The following is a 20,535-nucleotide window of genomic DNA, read 5'->3' as shown; positions in this document are numbered from 1 at the left end:
GTTACACATTGAATTGTTTCTGGTTAAATAACCAACCACTTTTTCTTTTCTTTTTCTCTTTCAGCTAAGGGATCAACTTCTTCCACAAGGTAAGCGCATCTGTGGACCAGGACGCTATTGTAGTCACATTTTATTTTTAAGTGTGTGTGTGTGTGTGTATGTGTGTGTGTACACATGTGTGTGCGGCAGCATGCATTTGACGGTCAGTGAATACCGTGGTCCTTGCCTTCACTGTGTGTGAGATCAACCTTCTGGTTCCGCTATGCAGGCCAGGTTAGCTGGCCGATGAACTGGGACTCTCCTTCCTCATCACCCATCTCCCCTTAGGATGGCTGGGATTACAGAGAGACTTAAGCTGCCTCCTCTGGCTTCTGTGGGTTCTGGAGAACACAGCATTGCCAGCTACTCAGACCACTACTCCCCTTTTTAGTTACCTGACAGATCCTAAAATAATATAAATCACTGACCCTCACTCATACCTGTCCACATTCCTTCCTCTCTTGTTCCCTGCTTGTCAGGACTATTTTTAATTATTGCCTGAAAGGAGTAGGTTTCAGGGCACATTGGCATTGGTAGCTCAGGTCCTTTGCCCAGTCCCCAGTGACAGTGATGGGGGTAGCCTCCTTCCTTACATCCCCTGTGTTCACGAAATCCTGTACACTCCACTAAGGCTTGGACTCATCTCTCCTTCCTTCTGCCAAGTACCTCACTAGAATGTAGCCTGAGGACCAGCTGTAGTGGGAGGGGAAGTTCTTCTGAGGTGACAGCCTGCTCAGGAGCTCAGGTGGTGACATCGCAGGACACCTTAGTGCTGTTTTGCTTTTTGGTTTTGGTTTTTGTTTTTATGTTCAAGGGGACTTACTTATTGCAGAGCTCTGTTCGAGGAGCTGGGGTAAAACCCAGGCTCAGACTTGGTGAGGAAGTGAATGTGGAAACAGCCATCCAGAGTATGGTGGCTCCAACACAGCAGGGATGAGTGGCCATGTATGGCTCAGGCAAAGGAAGCCACAGCCTCTGAAGAGACACGTGAGGAGGGAGCTAAAGCCAGGGGCTCCAGGTCAGGCTGAGTACGCTTGGACAAGAAAACAGGTAGAGCTGAACCTGGAATGGGGAGACCCAACTGACTGGGGCACAGGAAGGCAAGAGATAAGGACATCCATGTAGCCAAGCGAGGGTTGCCCCTCTTGGAGAAAGGCTTTTTGGCTCATAGATGGGCCCTGGTGCTCCCCAGCAGAGTAGGACAGCATCCCATAGTCTGTTGTGTGAATGTGCCAGTGTGTGATACAAAATCGTAAATGGCTTCATGTTGGTTCGGGTGAAGTGAGCTGTGCAGATCTTTCCTTCCTTCCTTCCTCCATCTCTCTCTCTCTCTCTCTCTCTCTCTCTCTCTCTCTCTCTCTCTCTCTCTCTCTCTCTCTCTCTCCTTCCCTTCCTTCTGGAGTTCAGTGTCTGGAGTGGAAGCCAGTACTATAGAGCTTGTGACAGTGGGGACTTGGGTGGTTCCATGAAGAGATGTGATCTAGCTTTTGTTTTCCAAATCTCGCCTTCTCTGTGTGTAGACGCTAGGTGGCCGGTGGGGTGGAAGCAAAAAGGCTAACGAGGAAATGACTGCAGTGCTCTAAGCAGATGGTGAAGGCTTGGGCCAGGTGGAGTGTGGGCTGAGATGTGGTCAGATTCTGGTTGTGTTCTACAGACAGAGCCAAGAGGACTTGCTGGTAAACGGATCATAGAGTCAAAGACAACTCATATTTGGGGACAGTAAGGCATCTGTCCTGGCTAGAGGACCATCAGTAATGGGAGTTGTGGATGCACGTAGTAGCGACACCTCACCTACCCCCAGGGCCTCTTTGGAGCCTCAGTCTGCTTCTGTCTGCCCACGGAGAGTGTGTGCAATGCCCTTGGGACGAGCCTTGCCTCCTGTTTTGGTCTCCCTGTCCAGCCTCCCAGCCTCCGCCCTTGAACATGCTCATCACTGTACCCCACCACCACCCTCAGGAACCCTGCCCCCCACCCTCACTCTGCTTGTCACATTCCTTCACCCGCTACAGTCTTCAAGGACAAGGCTTGTCTCTTTCCTCTGCTCAGAGTCCGTCACTCGCTCTCTATGGGCCTTCAAGCCTAAGTCCAAAGGCCTTAAGGCCCGGCCCCTGCCAGTTCTGTCCAACCCTGAGGCTTCACACTGGACTGGGTCTCTTTTCACTCCTGATACATAGGGGGCCCTAGTTTTCCTCCCAGCCTGTTCACACTGGCCCCTTCCACACATGTACCCTCCAGGGGTTCTAATGGCTATGGGGACACCGTGAACCCTGCAAACAGCACTTCTGGAGCGGTGCACCATAGTAGCTAGAGTCGCCGTCTTTTTCACCTGGTCCCCTCCTTCTTCAATGAGACCAGTACGTCCTCCTGTCAGGAGGCTTTCTGTGAGCCTCTGCATGAGCATCCGGATATGTATGAAGTAGCTCTGGCTTGTCTCCGTTTTCTTGACCATATCTCTTCAACAAAGGGACTGTGCCCCTCCTGCCACCAGCAGCTCCTGCACTTGGTGCCGTCCCTGAGATGGATTAAGTTCTTCATAAAGGCTTGTTGAATGAAAGAGTGACTGAATAATTGTCACTCCCACCACTGCAGTCAGTGCCTGTGAGCTCTGCGCCCCTGAAGCACCTTCCCTGTGGAGGAGTCGCTGTCCAGTTTGTTGCTGTTGTTTTCCACTTGTCTTACTTTGTTAGTGTCATTCTAGAAGAAAAAGTGGCATCATGAGATTGACAATGGCAACCACAGCTTCTGTTTAGTGAGCACTTACTATGTCCCAAGGCCCTTCTGTCCCTTTACTCGTATCATCCCACTGGTGATCATGAGTTTTTATTCCTATCCTTGTTGAAGGACAGTGGTTCCCAGACTTGAGTGTGGCTGAAGCCTCGAGGGCTGTTAAATACAAACCAAAGCTGAGCCTCTGATTCCGACTCCATGCCACGCTTTGGGCGCCTCTGTCTCAGGAGGTTATTATAGTCTGCCTTCTGTGGTTGAGGCAGCCAAGATCTGAGAATGCAGCGTAATGCCGGACTGCCCCAGGCCTGTACAGGGCTTCTGGTACTGACACCTGCATGTACCCATTGATGCTCTGCTGCCTCTCGCCATCTGTTTCTTCCTCCAGAGAAGCAGGACATTTTCAGCCCTTTCATATTATTCCAGTGTGAGCCTACCCAGGGAGCTAAATGACTAGCTTCTTTCATGTCTCCAGACCAAAGTGATGGTGGGTAGCAAGCCTTAATGGTGGTTTCCTGGGCAGCAGTGGCTCTGGCCCAGCATGGGATCAAATACTTCCTGAAAGACACTGGTGCTGGTGTAGGAGACAGCCTAGCACCTCAGAGAGGGTGGCTGGGACCCTGCGCTTTTGAACTCAAAGGGCCCTGCAGGCTTCTGGCTGGCCACGGGCCCAGCCTCTGACACACAGGCAGAGCACTGTTATCCCCACCCACACAAGAGTGTCGTCTGCTCTTTTATTGGACACTGGGGTTCGTTTGGACGGCCATTGTTTAAGTGTGACACATTCACTGCATTTATTCTCAGAATACCAGGACTACCCCGATTGTTCATTTATTTGTTCGGATTGAGCTCATCTTGGAGCCAGACTCAGAGGAATTCAGTGAGAAAATGCTCAGCCATTCATTCAGCAAGTGTCTGTGGAGGGAGTAGAAGCCCTGAGCTACCTCAGGACTTAGGTGCTAGGGTCTCATCGTCCCCTGGGAGGCAGGCAGCTCACCATGCAATCTAGAAGCTTGATGGTCGATATTCAGCAAGAGCCAGGAAAGGTAAAACGAGGCAGAGCAAAAGAGTGGTCAGGGAAGGCTTCCCTGAGGAGGCAAATTCAGAAGACAGCGAGTGGAGGCCATCAGGGGCAGAAGTGCACCAGACAAGGATAGCTAATGCCAAGGCCCTGAGGCAGGAGAGTGGATGAGGCTAGATTAGCTAGAGTGCACGGAAGGAAGCCTACAGCGGGTCAGGAACAGGCTATGCACAGCCCCATCAATCAGGATGTGGAGTGGACTACACTGGTAAGGGTTCTAGACAGAAAGATGATTGCTGCTGCTGCTGCTGCTTTGGTTTTTGTTTTTTGGTTTTTGTTTTGTAATGGGAGTCTCAATATGTAACCCAGACAGGCCTTGAACTTGAACCCCTGCCTCAGCCTCCTGATACTGGGATTATAGAGATGAACCAACATGCCTGGCTTTCACTTACGCATTATAAAAGCATGAAATGTAGGGAGGGAAACCAGGAGATTCCACAGCCTGGGGACCTGGGACCAGCAACACAAGATGACCAAGTAGCCGAATTTGATGTTGCCTTAGGAAATGGCTAGTTCGCCTTGTGAAGAGAGAGAAGATTTTAGGATATGCCCCACTTTAGTCTGAGCCCAAGATGAATAATGATGGTGCCTTATTTTAAAACAGAGTGGACCAATGCTTACAGTGCTGAACACTGCTCTGAAAGACAGGAACGGTCTCCTGAGAACAGAGTTCGGAAGTTCTGTGAAGGTTCAGATAAGGCCGTTTAAAATAGGATTTCAAGCCAGGCACAGTGGTGCACACTTTTAATCCCAGCACTCGGGAAGCAGAGGCGAGTGGATCTCTATGAGTTCAAGGCCAGCGCAGGCTACACAGTGAGACCCTGTCTCCAAAGAAAAGTATTAAAATAGGATTTCGAAGATCTGAAGGGAGAGTTGTCTGTGCAAAGGCCTTGGGGGCCATTCGACGGGCACTTGCTTCAAGGTTGGGTGCGTGGGTCTGTGGCAAGACAGCTTGGCAAGGAGGGACAGAACACAGAAATGAAGGTGTGTGAGGTTGTCGAGAGCAGCAGCCCTCTCGGTGAAGCCTTCTAGGGAGCAAACACATAGCCGAGTCCTAAAGTTAACCATGTAAGTTAACCAAGACAGAGTTGTAAGGAGACTTCCTAGTTAGTTTTTTGTCAACTTGACACAAAGTCATCAGAGAGGAGGGAAACACAATCAAGAAAGTGTTTCCTTGAGACTGAGGTGTAGGAAAGCCTGTAAGGCATTTCTTTAATTAGTGATAGATGGAAGAGGGCCCAGCCCATTGCAGGTGGTGCCATCCCTGGCGGTCCTGGGTTCTATGAGAAAGCAGGTCCAGCCAGCCATGAGAAGCAAGCCAGTAAGCACTCCCCTCTGTGACTTCATCAGCTCCTGTCTCCTGCCCTGCTCTTTCAATGATAACAGTGATAAGGAAGCATACACCTAACAGACCATTTCCTCTCCAGGTTGCTTTGGTGTTTCACCACAGCGATAGAACTGAGTCGCTCAAAGCTATTGCTAAAGCAGAAAATGCAAAAGCAGCAGTAGCCCTCATGCATAGCCAGTGTGTAGACATGGGCCTGAGTAAGGGTAGTGAAGTGAACAGACGCAGCAGACCATGGTGGGGGGCTGGGGAGGGGGTTGTGAACACCGTGGTGATCAGTTATGGACCAAACAAGCAAAGGAGACTGCAGAAGATGGGAGCTGGTGACTGGGGAGAGTGGTGTGACCTCCATCAGCCATGTCCTGGATCCTAGAGGACCATTTGGCCACCTGGGACACTTTATGATCCAAGCACTCGTGACAGCTTTATCAGAAACCCTGCTGCCAAGCCCCATTGCTTGTTCCGATATCATTCATGCTCTTGTGCACCAAGTCTCTGCCTTGAACATTTATGTAACCCAGTGGCTTCAGCTTGCTCATCACCTTCACCATGACCCTCCAGTGAGCCACGCACGCCTGGGCTCTGACTGCAGAATCGGGGGCATGAACAGTTATTGTTGTTGTTTATTCAGCAAGGCATTTTGATCTTTCTTCTTCCTTTTCTTTTAACAGCACTGCATAGATATATTTATAATATAGAACATTTTGGGAGGTATGGGAAACTAAAACAAAGAAGGATGCTCAGAAGACCACTGCTATTAGCATTTTCTTTCCAGTTTTCCATGTATTTTCAGTGAGGGTACTTCATGGAGATTCGATTTTTTTTTTTTTTTTCACTTAATGAATGCATTTGTAACAACAACAACAAAGCACCTCCTAGGACTGGAGATGTGACTGAAATACTCCACTCTGTTAGCATGGACAAGGCAGTGGGATGTCTCCCCAGCACCCCAAAAATAAAATGGAAACTTCTCATCTGCTCTTTGAATACAAAATGGTTTGGTTTATGCTGATTTCCCCCAACCCACTGCCCATTGGCAAAGTACTAGGATGTGAATTTACTTCCACATCTTGTCCAGGGCACATGCCTTTGTATATTGAGTCCCCCAGGAAGGTACAGTCGTGAGCCAAAAGATGGGACATTATCTCTGCTCGGGATTTGTCCCCCACTTCCCAAAGGCTAGCCCTGGCTTGCCTCCCCCTCAGCATTGCATTGCGGTGGAGGGGGTACCTCTTCATCCCACCTCCCTCGTTGTTTTTAAAGATCCTTCCAACAGAGGCTTTTACAAAAGTGAGTGTGCGTTGTTTAGAATTCCCTCAGTGACACTGGCTCCTGTGTCCAGACATTTGATAAGCAATTATGGTCCCTCCCCCACTCATGTAGGAAGTAGGGCCTGAATGTTATTCTGATTGATTTGCATAAGCTCTTGTGATGGTATTTTTATCTGTGTCTCTTTCCGTTTTAGGTTGCACGAGCCCGAGAAGAATACCAGGGAAATAACCCAGGTACAGTCTTTGATGAGCTGCCCTTCCTGGGAAACTTGGGGTGTGATTTCCTTGCTCCAGCCGGAGTTGCAGATCTAGTTCTAAATTAAGACTGGGGGGGGGGGGTAGGGAGGATCTGTGCATTACTGAATCACCCATGAGTCCTCTGCACCCTCCTCTGTGCCCCAGCCCGCAGCCATTGCACAACTCCAGGGGGGATACCAAGAGCAAAGTGTCCCAAGCGAAGGGTGCCTCCTTTGTGTTGCACATCCCTGTTTCACCATCAGCTGCTCACCCCCACCCACTCGGAGCCTGGCTCTTCCCTGCCAGCTACCGCCACTCCTGCCTTTGTGGAGGAGGAAAGGCCCCGGGTCACTAATTACCTGGGTTAAAAGGGTACCTTCCCTGACCTGGTAGATTCTCCCTGCATTGATAAGGAGATTTTATAGGCAGCCTTGTTGGTGTATATCACAGACCCCAGAGCCCCACTGTCTCTGTCCCATATGTCAGTTCTGGGCACACAGGGTCCCTCCAAGCCTGGTAACAAGACAAGTCCTGCCCTGGACCTGGAATGGAAGCACCAGCTTTCCTGCCACTCCCAAGGCTGCTAACACATAGCCAGGCTGGGAAAGATGCAGGGTTTGGAGGCCGGACACCTTGTTTTGCCGCCCCTACCTGCCCTGGGCATATGCTGAGTGGTAATCCGGCAAATATAAAGCGGTTTCTAATCATGGCAGCCAGAATCCTTTCCCCCTATTTTGTTTCCGAACTTCTTCTGGAATCTTCTAGGTAAGAGATGATGGTGAGAATTGGTTACTGAAGCCTGTAAAAGTACACAGCCCAAGACTTACTGACTGAGTATACAACTAAGTGCCCGGTCCTGGAGCAAGGTGGCCACTTTTGCTTTAGGTTCCCAGTGCCAGGTGTTGTTCCTTACCCTCAGGGAGAGATACCAGTTCAGTCCACATGATTTCCTGGGCAGCACTGAGTAGTAACTGCAGGGCTCAGGATAGAGGTGCCACGGTATGGGAAGTCCACCACTTTAGGGTCCAACAGGCTTTATCTCTTTTTTTCAGCTGAGTGACTTAGCCCAAATTATTGAATTTTCATCTACTCCCTAGGTCAATTTCCCCCCACCCCCCTGTAAAATAGGGTCAGTAATTCTTCCTGAGCAGAGTTGAAGGCAAGCCTAAGTGACTGTGTGATTCCATATAGCCAGCCAGCCATCCTTCCTTCTGTCTGTTCGTCTCTCCATCCATCCTGTCACCATGGGTTAGGTAGGCCTCTGTGCTAGCCTCGTTGTCTACGGCTTAACAAATGCCCAGTAAAAAGCTGTGGAATATGCCAGGCAGTGGTAGTGTACACCTTTAATCCCAGCACTCGGGAGATAGAGGCAGGCGGATCTTTGTGCATTTGAGGCCAGCCTGGTCTACAGAGTGAGTTCCAGGACAGCCAGAGCTACACAGAGAAACCCTGTCTCTGACCCCCCCACCACCACCAAAAAAAAAAAAGAAAGAAAAGAAAAAGAAAAAGTTGTGGAATAAACATGAAAATGAAGTATTCCCTATCTCCTGGGAAATCGTATTTACTAAGGTTACAAAACAGACACAGTCTTCGGTGGTAGACGCCACAGTTGGGAGATGAGAACTGAAGAGCTCAGAGGGGCTCTGGGCCCGGTCAGAGGCTTCGAGGGCCAAGAAGTAAGTACCTTAGGCTGCAGCAGGCTAGAGCAGAGCTGTAGGTGGTACCCTGGGTCTCTTACGAGAAGTGGGGGTGGGTACTCCGGGCCAAGGAAGAGGCATGGCAAGGGGGCTAAGAGAGCTGCGGTGGCGAGATAACCACCTTAGTGTTTCTAAGGCCCTCCGGGCTCCGTGTGGGGGAAGGCGAGTTGAAGGGAGAAAGGCGGGAAATAAAACCACATCGGCAGGGGCAAAGTAGCAGGCAGACTTTGTAGTCAATTGATGGGTGAGCAGGCTAGAGCTCCAGAATGACTTTCTCTCTGTGTCTTTTAGATCCAGGACACAAATGACATCAATGACATCACATATGCAGACCTGAATCTGCCCAAAGAGAAGAAACCTGCCCCCCGGGTCCCCGAGACCAACAACCACACAGAATATGCGAGCATTGAGGCAGGCAAACTGCCTAGACCAGAGGATACCCTCACCTATGCCGACCTGGACATGGTCCACCTTAGCCGGGCACAGCCAGGCCCCAAGCCTGAGCCATCCTTCTCAGAGTATGCCAGTGTCCAGGTCCAGAGGAAGTGAATGGGACTGTGGTCGGCTCTAGGGCCCATATCCACAAGTTTTCTTGTCTCTCATGGAGTGGCCATGTTGAGGACACCCCCAGAAGGCCAGATGGCACAGGTCCTAGGGCCACGAGTAAGGGTGGCCTTTGTCTTCCCTGCTTGGCTCTCCAGTATTTCTAGGACAGCCATGTCCCCTTCTTCTGGAAGCTGGTGTTGCAGAACCAGAGGGGGAACTGGAGGAAGCTTCCTGGAATCCAAGAAGTGTGCCTCGGCCCATCACACGTGGGTCTGGATCCTGGTCTTGGCAGCTCCAGGTTGCTTCCTTGATGCTGGTTCTCTATGTGGAGAGGAGCCCCCACCTCCACCCAACTTGGGCTTTGGGGCAAGAATCCCTTTAGATCAGACTGTCCTGTCCATGGAAGAACTACATCAGGAGACAGCAAGTTCTCAGCCAACAGTGCTGGCTTCCCACCTGCCAGGCCCACTAGCCCTGGGGGAGATGGAACCCTCTCTCCTAGACCAGCAGACTCCCTGGGCATGCTCAATGTGGCCCCACCTCCTTTCCAGTCCCAGCTTGCTTCCTCCAGCTAGCACTAACTCAGCAGCATCGCTCTGTGGACACCTGTAAATTATTGAGAAATGTGAACTGTGCAGTCTTGAAGCTAAGGTGTTAGAAAATTTGATTTGTGCTGTTTCGTTGTTGTTGGTTTATTTTTTCTCTCTTTATTTTATTTTATTTTATTTTTTTTCTTAAGACAACAGCAGCAGCATCCTGGCTCTTTGTCATGTGTTGAATGGTTGGGTCTTGTGAAGTCTGAGGTCTAACAGTTTCTTGTCCTGGAAGGATTTTCTTGCAGCAGAAACCGATTTTTCCAATTCCCAGAACTCTGAGGACCAAAAGGGATCCCTCAGCTGCTACTTTCAGGCACTCAGCCTCACTGGGATGAACCGGGCCCTGTTCTTACACAGCCACGTGGCTGGCTGGCCCTTTCTTTGCCTCCATGGCTGCTGTGGTAAGTGCAGCCTTGTCTGACCCAATGCTGACCTAATGTTGGCCGGAGGTCAGTGACAACCTCCTTCCCTCACAAGCACCTCAGAGGCATGCAGAGAGAAGGACCGCTCGGCCAACAGCCGGCGTTCAGTACACTGAGGTGATCAATGCAGGAGTCCATTATTGCCGGCAAACCTCAGCAGGGTTGCACTGGGACAGAACCTGGTCATAACTGTGACCACACAGCTGTGAGCTAGGGCAGAACCCCTCTGTCACTGACTGGCGAGTCTGGGCAGAAGCTCTGACCCACACCCTTTAAACTGGATGTCGGGGCCTGAGTGGGCCAGCAGCAGGCAGATGTTACAACCCTGGCTGTCTGGTCTTAGATGTAGCTCAGTAAGTTGAGGCCCTAATGTCCCTGATCCCTGGGGACCCCTGGTTCAGTTAGTTATTCAAGTGAAAAGCTGAGCCAACCTGCCTGTTTCTGTAAGTGTGACAGGGGGATGTGGGGAACACAGCAAGGACCCAGCTCTCTAGGGCTGGTGACCTGATACTTCTCGTGATGGCATCCAGGAGTTAGCCGAGCCAATAGACTGTGTTGGCAGCACTGGACCAGCAAACCAGAACTTGTCTTTGACATCTGGGACCCATGGTGGCCCTGCCATCTTCTTGGGCTGTCTTCTAATTCCAAAGGATTGGTTTGTAAACCTCCATCCCCGTCTCCTCTGCCTAGAGACAGCACACGAGTATACACACAGGTGAATAGACCGGTTCAAAGGATGGCCTCTCACTGACATCCTAATTTCGTCTTGAGTTTTTTTGGAGGGAGGCAGGGAAGGTGTATAGCTATAGCTTTAGCTGGGGAGCCTAGAGGGCCCCCAAATGTATGTACGGAACCCTGGTAGAAGGAAGAGGCGAAAAGCGCCCTGTGAGAGAGTGGGACTCCAGTTTATCTGTAGACCAGATGAGAAGGAAACAGGCCCCATTTTGTACATAGTTGCAACTTAAAATTTTTGGCTTGCAAAATATTTTTGTAATAAAGATTTCTGGGTAACAATGATGCCTTTGGGTGTTGAAATCCTTGTCTTTGGGGCTCTGTCCTCAGAGTCTGCCGGGTGTCTGTCCCCTGGATCTGAGGATGAGGATGGACTGTGCCAAGGCTTCAAACCATTCTGTGTAACTTGGTCCCTTCCAGGCCTTACAGTTGTAAAGGTCTGTCCCTGGGCTCAGAGAGAGGCACAGCAGTGTTGGCTGTGCTGAAAACCCACACGCAGATTTTACCCTCTCTCTAGTACTTCAGTCTTGTGGGGATTTGGACACTTCACCCACCCACCTGCTACCTCAGGGACCTTGGCTGCACATTGGGGTTTAATTGTTTCCCCTCCCAGGGTTCCTTGGGGATTAAAGGAACACCCTGTGCTACAGGGCAGGTCCATACTGGATGTTAGGCTGGCCCTCTCTGCCTGCCCAATGGTGTTGATGACCCCTGCCTTAGGCTTTATATTTCTATGATAACTCGCTATGACCAAAAGTGACTTGGGTTTGTTTGGCTTACACTTACACATCAGAGTCTACCATCGAAGGAAGTCAGGGCAGGAACTATTGTGAGGTCATAGATGTGTTCCCCCTGTGCCTTGGTGTCCTTTCAGCCAGACCATGAACTTCCCGCCCCAGAAATTCATACTCCATCTTTAGTGCCCAGACCCTAGAATAAGGGAGGCATTGGTCTACCTTGTGTGTTAGCCAACTTTTTGTCACTGTGACAAAACACCTGGAAAAATAAGGTAATGCTCTAAGGTTTCAGAGATTTCTATCTGTGGTTAGCTGGCCCCATTGCTATGGGCCTGTAGTAAGACAGAGCATAATGGCAATGGAAGAGAAACATGTCAGCAGAGGTCCCTTACCTCATGGGCAGCTAGGAAGAAGGGTCCAAGGACAAGACAGACCCTTCAAAGACATGCCTCCAGGGAATGCTTCCTCCACCCTGCCCCATCTTCCAGCAATAGCCTATTAGTTCAGACATAGTCCTATGGTCCATCCCCTCCCGTTGATTCCATCCACCAGTGACAGATGAAGCCTTCACCACATAAGCCTTTGGAGAGAGCTCTCTCCTCTCTAAGCAACACAGGGTGCCTGAGAGTCTTGTGGTCTCTTGTATTCTTCAATTCATGGAGACTTGGCAGATGGGTGCTGTGATGTCCATTTCACAGGAAGGAAAATGTAGCTCAGAGAGGTAAAGTGACACATTCCAGATCACTCATTGAGTTAATAACTGTTTCTCAAGATCCTGCTGGGAGCCAGGCCTTTCACAAAATTCTGAGAATGCAGTGTTGCCACACCCATATGAGCTCATGGGGCAGGAGGAAGTGAGAGCTGCTAGCAATCCTAATAGCACTGCTGTGACTGCCCATGGCCCCAATACAGAGTGAGATCATCAGCCAGGGAGCAAGGGTCCCCCTGCAGGAGGGCAGCCCTGCTGCCTAAAGGGAAGGGATGAAGGGGATGTGAGGGAAGGAAAAAAAAAAAAAGTCGTTAGATACAATTTGTTTACCCGATAAACCAGATTTCAAGAGTTATCTTTCTTGCTAAACATGCTAGTTGTCCCTCACCCAGACAAAATCTACAAATGGGATGTCATAACTTTATATAATCTGGGCCCTAATCAAATGACAGAAAACAAGCTCAGCTGTCTTCCTTGTCAGGACTAATTAATCCTTCAGTAGTGCGTTTAAAGACTGCTCTATTCTGGTGAGGAGGAAAAACATCCCCTCCTTTTGCTTACTTCTAAGTTTGGGGTACTTTTTCTTATTAGATGAAAACGCATGGGTTTCCTAAGCCTGCATGAGACAAAACAGCTTTCCAGAGAAGGAATCCCCAAGCTGAGATCTAAATGAGTCATGTTGTACAGGCAGAGCCCTGCCTTCCCTGACAGTACTGGCCCCCACCAGAGCTGCACGCCCCCTTCATGGTACTCTCTCTGTCACCCCTGCACAGGCAATCAGCCTCTTGACAGCTTGGAAAATGGCCACAAGGTCTTTGTACATGGTTGCTCTGCCCAGAACACGCCCTTTCTACTTGCCCTCCAATCGGAATAGTGGGTATTATTCATTTGTTAGACATGTCATAACTGTCTAGCAATTCTTTGGAACCCATATCACAATTTGTAATCACACATGGATCTTGTTTTGGTTGACTAGCATGCCTCTCCTATGGTACCCTGGGAGCGGTCTGATTGTAAATAGGGTATTGGACTACGTTCCTTCACATAATTCCCATGACCAGCCCCTAGATAGCATCCAACAAATAATTGTTTGAAGGGTGAGAGAATGGATAAAAAGGTGGGAGGGTGGAGGGTGAGTAGATGGATTGCTAGATGAAAGGATGGATGGGTAAGTGGGTGGATAGATGGATGGACAGACAGGAAGAGAGGAAAGAAAGAAAGAGGGAAGAGAAAGGACATAGTTGGACGCCTACTTGGCATCTTAGGAACACTAAGACCTCCTTAAGAATTAGATTCAAGCCCTAGTCCCCGAACTTTTCCCACTGAGCTTCTCTGTCATTTGTTATGGTCCTGGGTACATTTTTCCAACTGGCAAGGAGCCAGTGACACTTGTTTAAGCCCTTGGTACCTCTTCTTGGGAAGCTGGGGCTATACATAGAAAACAGGATGAAAGAATACAACCATATTCAAATAAACGCAGGAAACATTTTAAAGGGCATAAAAGATAAATATTTGAATTGCTATTTTAAACATGATACTAAATAAAAGACATATTGTTGAGGCTGAAAGACAGCCTAACAATTTAGGGCACTTGTTCTTGCAATGGACCCAGGTTTAATCCCCAGCCATCAGTAGCTCTAGTTCCAGGGGATTTCATGCCCTGCTCTGACCTCCATGGGCACTAAGCATGAATGTGGTACACATACTCACAAACAAAATATTCATATGCATAAAATAAATAAATAATATATTTTAGAGAAATTAATTATTAATGTAAGATTTTTCACTTTGCTAACACCATATACAAAAATCCAAATGGATAAAACTTAGATGTAAGAGGTAACACTATAAAGCTCATCTAAGAAAACATAGGATGAGGCTTAATGACTCTGGGTAGAACAGTGACATTTTTGGATATAATACCAAACATCCAGACAACAACAACAACAAAAACCCAACAAGTTGTACTTCATCAAAATTAATAACTTGCTAGGCATCATGACACAAGCCTGTAATACCAACATTGGGAAGCAGAAGCAAGCAGATCTCTGCGTTTGAGGTCATTGTGGTCTACATAGTGAGTCACAGGACATCCAGGACTAAACAGGAAGATCCCATGTCAAAAACAAAACAAAACAAAAACCTTTAACACTTCTGTTCTTCAAAGGGCACTATTACCAGAATAAAAAGTCAACCCATTCAGTACAAGAAAACAACTATAAGTCATGTATCTGCTAAGAAATTAATATATAGAATATATAAAGAACACCTCAATAAAACTTTCAACATCTACTTCTCTGATCTAGTCCAAGAAAACTCACTTAGTTCCCTATCCAGTCTTCTCCCAAATCTGCTACATCTAGTCTGGGCCTCTCATTTAATGCTCAACCTAGTCTAACCATGCCTGCCTGCATTACAGCCAACCTAGGCTTCCACCAGGACACTCCCTACCTGTAACGCTCCACATATCTCTAATTCTTACAACCATTACACCAAAGCAGACATCCCACTTCCTTCTCCAGGGTCTAGCCATGTGAGTCTTCTTGGCCCCCCATTCATACCTTTACTAAAACTACTCCCACCCCTGCCTGCACTACAAATGATCTCTTTGGATAAGACCTACCCTACCTATTCCCCAACTCAGGACCCTTCCATGCAATATCCAACCTTCCACCCAGCCAAATCTACCACCAAAGTCTAGGCTTAGATCAGGAAGTGCATACTGCCCAGTCCCCTCCATGTGCATTACTTCATTCCACCCAAGCCATTTCCAACTTCTAGGCCTAACAACTCAACACACTCTCTTCATCCCCAACCTGTTCTGTACATATCAGACTAAGAACTAAGGGGGAAAAGTCCACATGCCCATATCTTACCACAAAATGCCAATAATAAAAAAGAACAAGCCAATATCTTTTCTTCAAAACCTACTCTTGCTGTAGAAACATCTGCCAATGAGAATTGTTGCTGGCAGTTTCCTTCCTGTCTTCTCCCACCTCCTGTCTCAGCCCCAAATAAGTGCACAGAGACATATTAATTAGAAACTATTGGCTGATGGCTAGTGCTTCTTATTGGCTAGCTCTGTCTCAATCATTAACCTGTTTCTATAAACTATGAATTTCCAAGTGGTCTTGGCTTACCAGAGAATGCCTGGGCCTGTTACTCCTATGGCAGCTATATGTCATCTCTTCCTGAGCTCCTCTCTGCCTACCTTTCCCAGAATTCTCCTCGTCTCCTAGTCCCACCTCTTTTCCTACCTCTATTGGCTATTGGCCAAACAGTGTTTTATTCATCAACCAATAAGAGAAACATATATACAGAAGGACATCCCCCATCAGAATTTTCTAGATGAACCAGGACATGGAATTTAAAAGAATGGTCATAAATTTCATAAAGAATTTAAGGAGTTTAAACACACACACACACACACACACACACACCACAAACACTACACACACCAACCAACAAACCAACCTAACAAAAACCAGCCCAATGAAATTCAGAGAAAAAAATGAATGTGCCAACATCTTTCATTCTGAAGATTGGCCAGTTGTAGGTCTCTGTGTTAGTTCTCATCTACTGCAAGAGGAAGCTTCTCTGACAATGGCTGAAAAAGGTACTGATCTATGGCTATGGCAGAATAACCTTAGGAGTAATTTTATTGCTAGGTTGTAGCATCATACCAATATTTGGTTTTCCTGTAGGCCTGCAGTCTATCCTGTCTCAAGTTCTTGGGCACCCAAACAGTCAGTATCAGTCTCAGGTTTCATCTCATGGAGTAGGACTTAAATCCAATCAGATGGTGGTTGGTTACCCCCACAATATTCATGCCACAATTATGCTAGCATTGATCTGGAAGAGAGGAAAACCATGATTAGAATATATTATATGAAAAAGAAAGTTTTCAATGAGTAAAAAAAGAAGGAGGAAGAATGTAATGAATATAAATAAATACCTTAGTGATGGGAAAAAATTAAAAACCCACAAGCATGAGGCAGATGGAAATAATAATGACAAGTAAGGATTTGATGGTAACATTAAAAAGAACTTGAGCTGAAATGAAGGTGAAGTTCAAAATCCAATGATTGAATTGGAAAACTCAAAGGAAAGCTGCACAAGTAGAAAGAATGAAGCAGAGCTGGGTGGTGGTGACACACTTCTTTAATCCCAGCACTCAGGAGGCAGAAGCAAGTGAATCTGAGTTTGAGGCCAGTGTGGTCTACAGAGCAAGTTCCAAGACAGCCAGGTTACACAAATAAACCCTGTCTCAAATAATTACAATGATGATGATGGTGATGATGGTGGTGATCTTTCCAGATGCAATACTCTGGGAAGCAGGCCTCGTGCCTCATCTGGGCAGCACAATGGAGCTGACCCTGTTGACAAGGGCCTGAGTGAAAAATCTGACCCCACCTTTCATCTGCCATATGGTGGTTCAGCTATGGCCGTTGTTGCTCTATTCACACTAAGAAATGGAAACAAATGCAATGCCCTACCAACCTATGAATTGATGTTGAAATATGGTACATGAATACTATAGAATACTATTCAGCTGTAAAGAAAACTAAAGCCATGAACTTGGCAGGAAATAAATGGAACTAGAAAAGGTCATATTGGGTAGGTAACCCAGATCCAGACAGACAAACATCACATGCTCTCTCTCATGGGAGGCTCCTAGCTCCAAATCCTCAGATACATATCTCAGGGTAACTACAGAAAGCAGGGAAGTAAAAGGGGGTCACTCCTGTAGTAAAAGGGGGCCATTCCAGGAGTAGGGGAGTTGGGAAGCAATGTAGAGGTATAAGGGATCTTCTCAGGTTGATGGGGAAAGGAGGCTCTTAAGTGAGAGGGAAGGAGGTAAATACAGCAGAAAGCAGGAGGAGGATAAAGAGGAACAGCAAGATACAGTGGTCTGATAGTGGAGGTGGGGGAAGGGTGGGCTCTTCAATGAGGGCAGAGGGTAAAATAACAATGGGGGTGTCTGAAAAGATCATAAGAAATCATATTATTAATGACTCATCTAAACAAGACACTGTAATATGTGTAATTCTGTGTGTGAATATAAACATATAATTCAAATAAACTTTTCTCATCTGACCAGTCAACACGACTTCCAAGAAACAAAGGCTTCTTCTAAGTTACTCGTCAGTAGCAGACATGAAAAACCCTTATCTGGCTTTCCAAAGGACCCCCAAAACATGCAGCCTATTGCTGTTGCCCTTGGTTGCCCTCCATGCACTTCAGACGCAGGGTTTGGAGGCCCTTGAGCAGGAACTGACCTGAGTACTTCCTCCCTTAAGACTGGTTTTCATGGTACAAGAAGATACCATGCAAACTTCCAAAAAAGGGAAGCAATCACAGCACCACCCGGCTATAATGGCCATGAACCACAATGACCAGCATAGCAGAATAACCCTAGAGGTGCAATAGTGGCATAAATACTTGGTGGTAACCAAGAATTCTCTCAGTGGATTTAAGATGTACTCAGTAAGAGAGAACACACTCATGGTACTGGAAACCTAGCCAACTACTTAGGGTTAATAAAAAGTCATGGGTCTTGGAGGAGAACCTACTTTTCTAAACCAGCATAATCCATATTTAAGTATAGTCCTCAGCTCTCTTCAAGGAAACTTGTCTTTGCAACAGATGGAGAATACTACAGAAATCCACAACCATTCATAATGTGACATTGTGGAACCCAGACCCAATGGATACATTGACAAAACATCCATGTCTAAGGCTCAGGGAACATTATAGAAGAAGAGGCAGAAAGATGGTAAGAGCAGGAGGATCAGTGAGTTTGCTGTGAGGTTGTGTCTCCTAGTAATGTCAGAAGTTACACCCATAAAGTCTCACCCATGTGATTGCCTAAACATGAGCTGAACAAAGATGACACCGATAGACCTGCCCAAGTGGATGAGGGAAGCCATGAGGCCTTAGCCCTACACGAAGAACTACAGGCAACTAAGGAACACTGAGAGTAGAAGGAATAGTCTTCCTCAGGAGATGGTCAGCCCTGAAAACATGCATGCAAGTAACATTACACAGACGCCATGGATTGTATTAAGGAGTGTATCTGTGTATATATACACAAATATGCGCATAGCAACAATTAATGGGGAAAAAAGGCCATGATTTTGAAGGAGAATGGGGAGGGATTTGGGAGAGGGTTTAGAGGGAAGAAAGGGAAAATAGAAATGGTATAATTTTGTTAAAATCTCAAAAGGAAAAGGAAAAGCCTTAATAAAAAATTTTGCTGCCATGTCCGCAGCTGGAGAGAGGTCTAGGCAGCAGCAGTGGCTGCAGCTTTCAGACAGGGGTGACTGTGGCCTCAGCACTGGCAGAGACAGCAGTGGCAGCAGGCACCAAAGCCCTGGAGGGGACCAATTTGGCTGAGGGTGCCCTCACCTCACCACAGTGCTGGGGCTGGGGTGTTAGGAGTAAGGTTTCCCTGCCTGCCGCTGGTCTTGTCCCACCACCACGCCAGCCCCAATTAACACACAGAGACTCTGTATATGATATAATTCTGTTGGCCAGTTATTAGTTTCTTATCGGCTAGCTCTGTCTTAATTATTAACCCATTTCTATGTATTTCCACGTGGTCTTACCAGCGAGAGGTGGCTGGCGGTTCTGCTTTCTGTAGACTCTCCATGTTGACTCCTCCTTACTACTTCCTCTTTCCTCCTTGTCTCCTAGTCCCGCCTATCTTGCTTTCCTATTGGCCAACAGTGCTTTATATGAGAAACATATATACAGAATGACATCTCCCATCACTGGGGCTCAACAAAGCCACAGAGCCTAGCATGATGGAGCAGGATTGGTGGACTCTCCAGAATTTATGTGACCCCCAATGGCCAGACACAAGCTCCCTGGCCACAAGAGAAGGAAACCCATTATACCCAGACCCTGCTGGAGATATGCATGAACCCCAATGGGAAAGATCCACAGTGAGGTGGCCAAGTTCCACTTCCTGAACAAACTGATCAAACTATTATCTCCAAAGTACCTAGTGGCCTGGGCACTGGAGAAGGTTAAAGGAAGTTACTGAATTCCTCTTTAGCCAGATGGTCTGGTTTCCAAAAGACATAAGGATCCAAGATGCCTATCGGATGCTGAAGAAGCAAGGACTAGCAAAGCAAGATCCTCAACTGACAATGGATACAATCTTACCCCCACCTTCTCCCTGGCCAAAGAGCTCCATCTTTGATGCTGATGAGGAAATGTCAAAGCCTCTGACAAGACTTCTCAAGAGCAACTGGCTGACCAAGAATTAGTTCAAGGAGGAACAAGAAAGTCCGACAAGGTTTCCAGGAGAGTCTGTTCAGTGGAGGGAGTAGGGAGCCATGTGAAGGTGCTGTGGGAGATGCTGAGCATGGACCACATGCCAGGCTTGGCCTGTCTGACCAGGAGGCCCTGCATGCAGGTTGTGTATGACAGATATGAGAAGCCATGGTCGGTCCTGTTCCAGCTAGCAAGTGACGCTATTGAAGAGGATGCACTGGCAGAGATTCTTCAAGCAAATGACCTTCTCACCCAGGGGGCTCTGCTGTACAAACAGGCGGTAGAGGGATGAGACAATGCAGTGACCCGTTGCAGTGAGAGACATTCCTGTATTCAGAGTTTTTCTAAATCAAATAGCCTACGGGAAGAACTGTCCCTTCATTGGCCTGGAAGCTCCAATTTTGCTTATCAGGACCTGGCAGTCCTAGAGATCAGCAACGTTCCTGATAGGAACAAGATTGTGATTCTAGGTTGCTATAAAGATAAGAAGCAGCTGACTGCCATCACACTCCTGGGGCGTGGAGTTCAGAGCCTTTCTTCAGACAGGAGCTTGCTGAGTCTCCTTTCACCACAGCTGTCTCCAGGATTGCTGAATTATGTCCCCCCCCCCAAAAAAAAAGTGCCACAAGTCCTGTCCAGGTTGGTCCTGGGAGGCTGGACCATTGCCTTCCTCCCAGCCTCACAGAACACACCTCTGGCTCAAGTGTTTGTCCCATCGGAGTCTGTGAAATCCAAGCAGCCTGCTGCCCATCATTGTGTATGACCAGAATTCTGCTGTACTTCTTCCAGAACGGGGCTCCTGGCCACCCGGATGTGCAGGGGTTGCTGTTGACCATGGTGAGCAGGGCTACCCAGCCTGTCTGGGACTCCATGTTTCAGGTGGCTGTCCCAAAGTCAATGCAAGTGAAGCTGCTGCAGCTGGCATCCAGTTCCAAGCTCCCTGCATTCAGTCCTTTGATGCCTCTGGCTGTGACAGCTCAGGTGCTGCTGCTGACACTCCACACCAGAAACCTATCCAGTTACCATATAAGCTGACTTTCAACTGGGGTGGACAGCCATTCAGTGAAGTAGGAGAAGCGAAAGACTTTCTAGACCTGGCTGTCTTGAGCACTTCCTAA

General features: G+C 47.8%; 1 protein-coding gene and 1 pseudogene across 1 annotated transcript in view; both read left to right on the top strand.

The window, feature by feature from the left end:
- Positions 1-10,975, top strand: part of Sirpa (signal regulatory protein alpha) — a 26,342-nt gene extending 15,367 nt beyond the window's left edge. The window contains exons 7-9 of the mRNA XM_051183156.1: positions 65-89; positions 6,655-6,694; positions 8,686-10,975. Of these exons, the coding sequence (XP_051039113.1) occupies positions 65-89; positions 6,655-6,694; positions 8,686-8,943 (323 nt within the window). The 3' untranslated portion in view covers positions 8,944-10,975. The remainder of the gene's footprint in view (positions 1-64; positions 90-6,654; positions 6,695-8,685) is intronic.
- Positions 9,007-20,535, top strand: LOC127221270 (ADP-ribosylation factor-binding protein GGA2-like; annotated as a pseudogene).

This window comes from Phodopus roborovskii, unplaced genomic scaffold (genome assembly GCF_943737965.1).
Source record: "Phodopus roborovskii unplaced genomic scaffold, PHOROB, whole genome shotgun sequence".
Lineage (NCBI taxonomy): Eukaryota > Metazoa > Chordata > Mammalia > Rodentia > Cricetidae > Phodopus > Phodopus roborovskii.
This window is presented reverse-complemented; position numbering and strand designations above follow the sequence as displayed.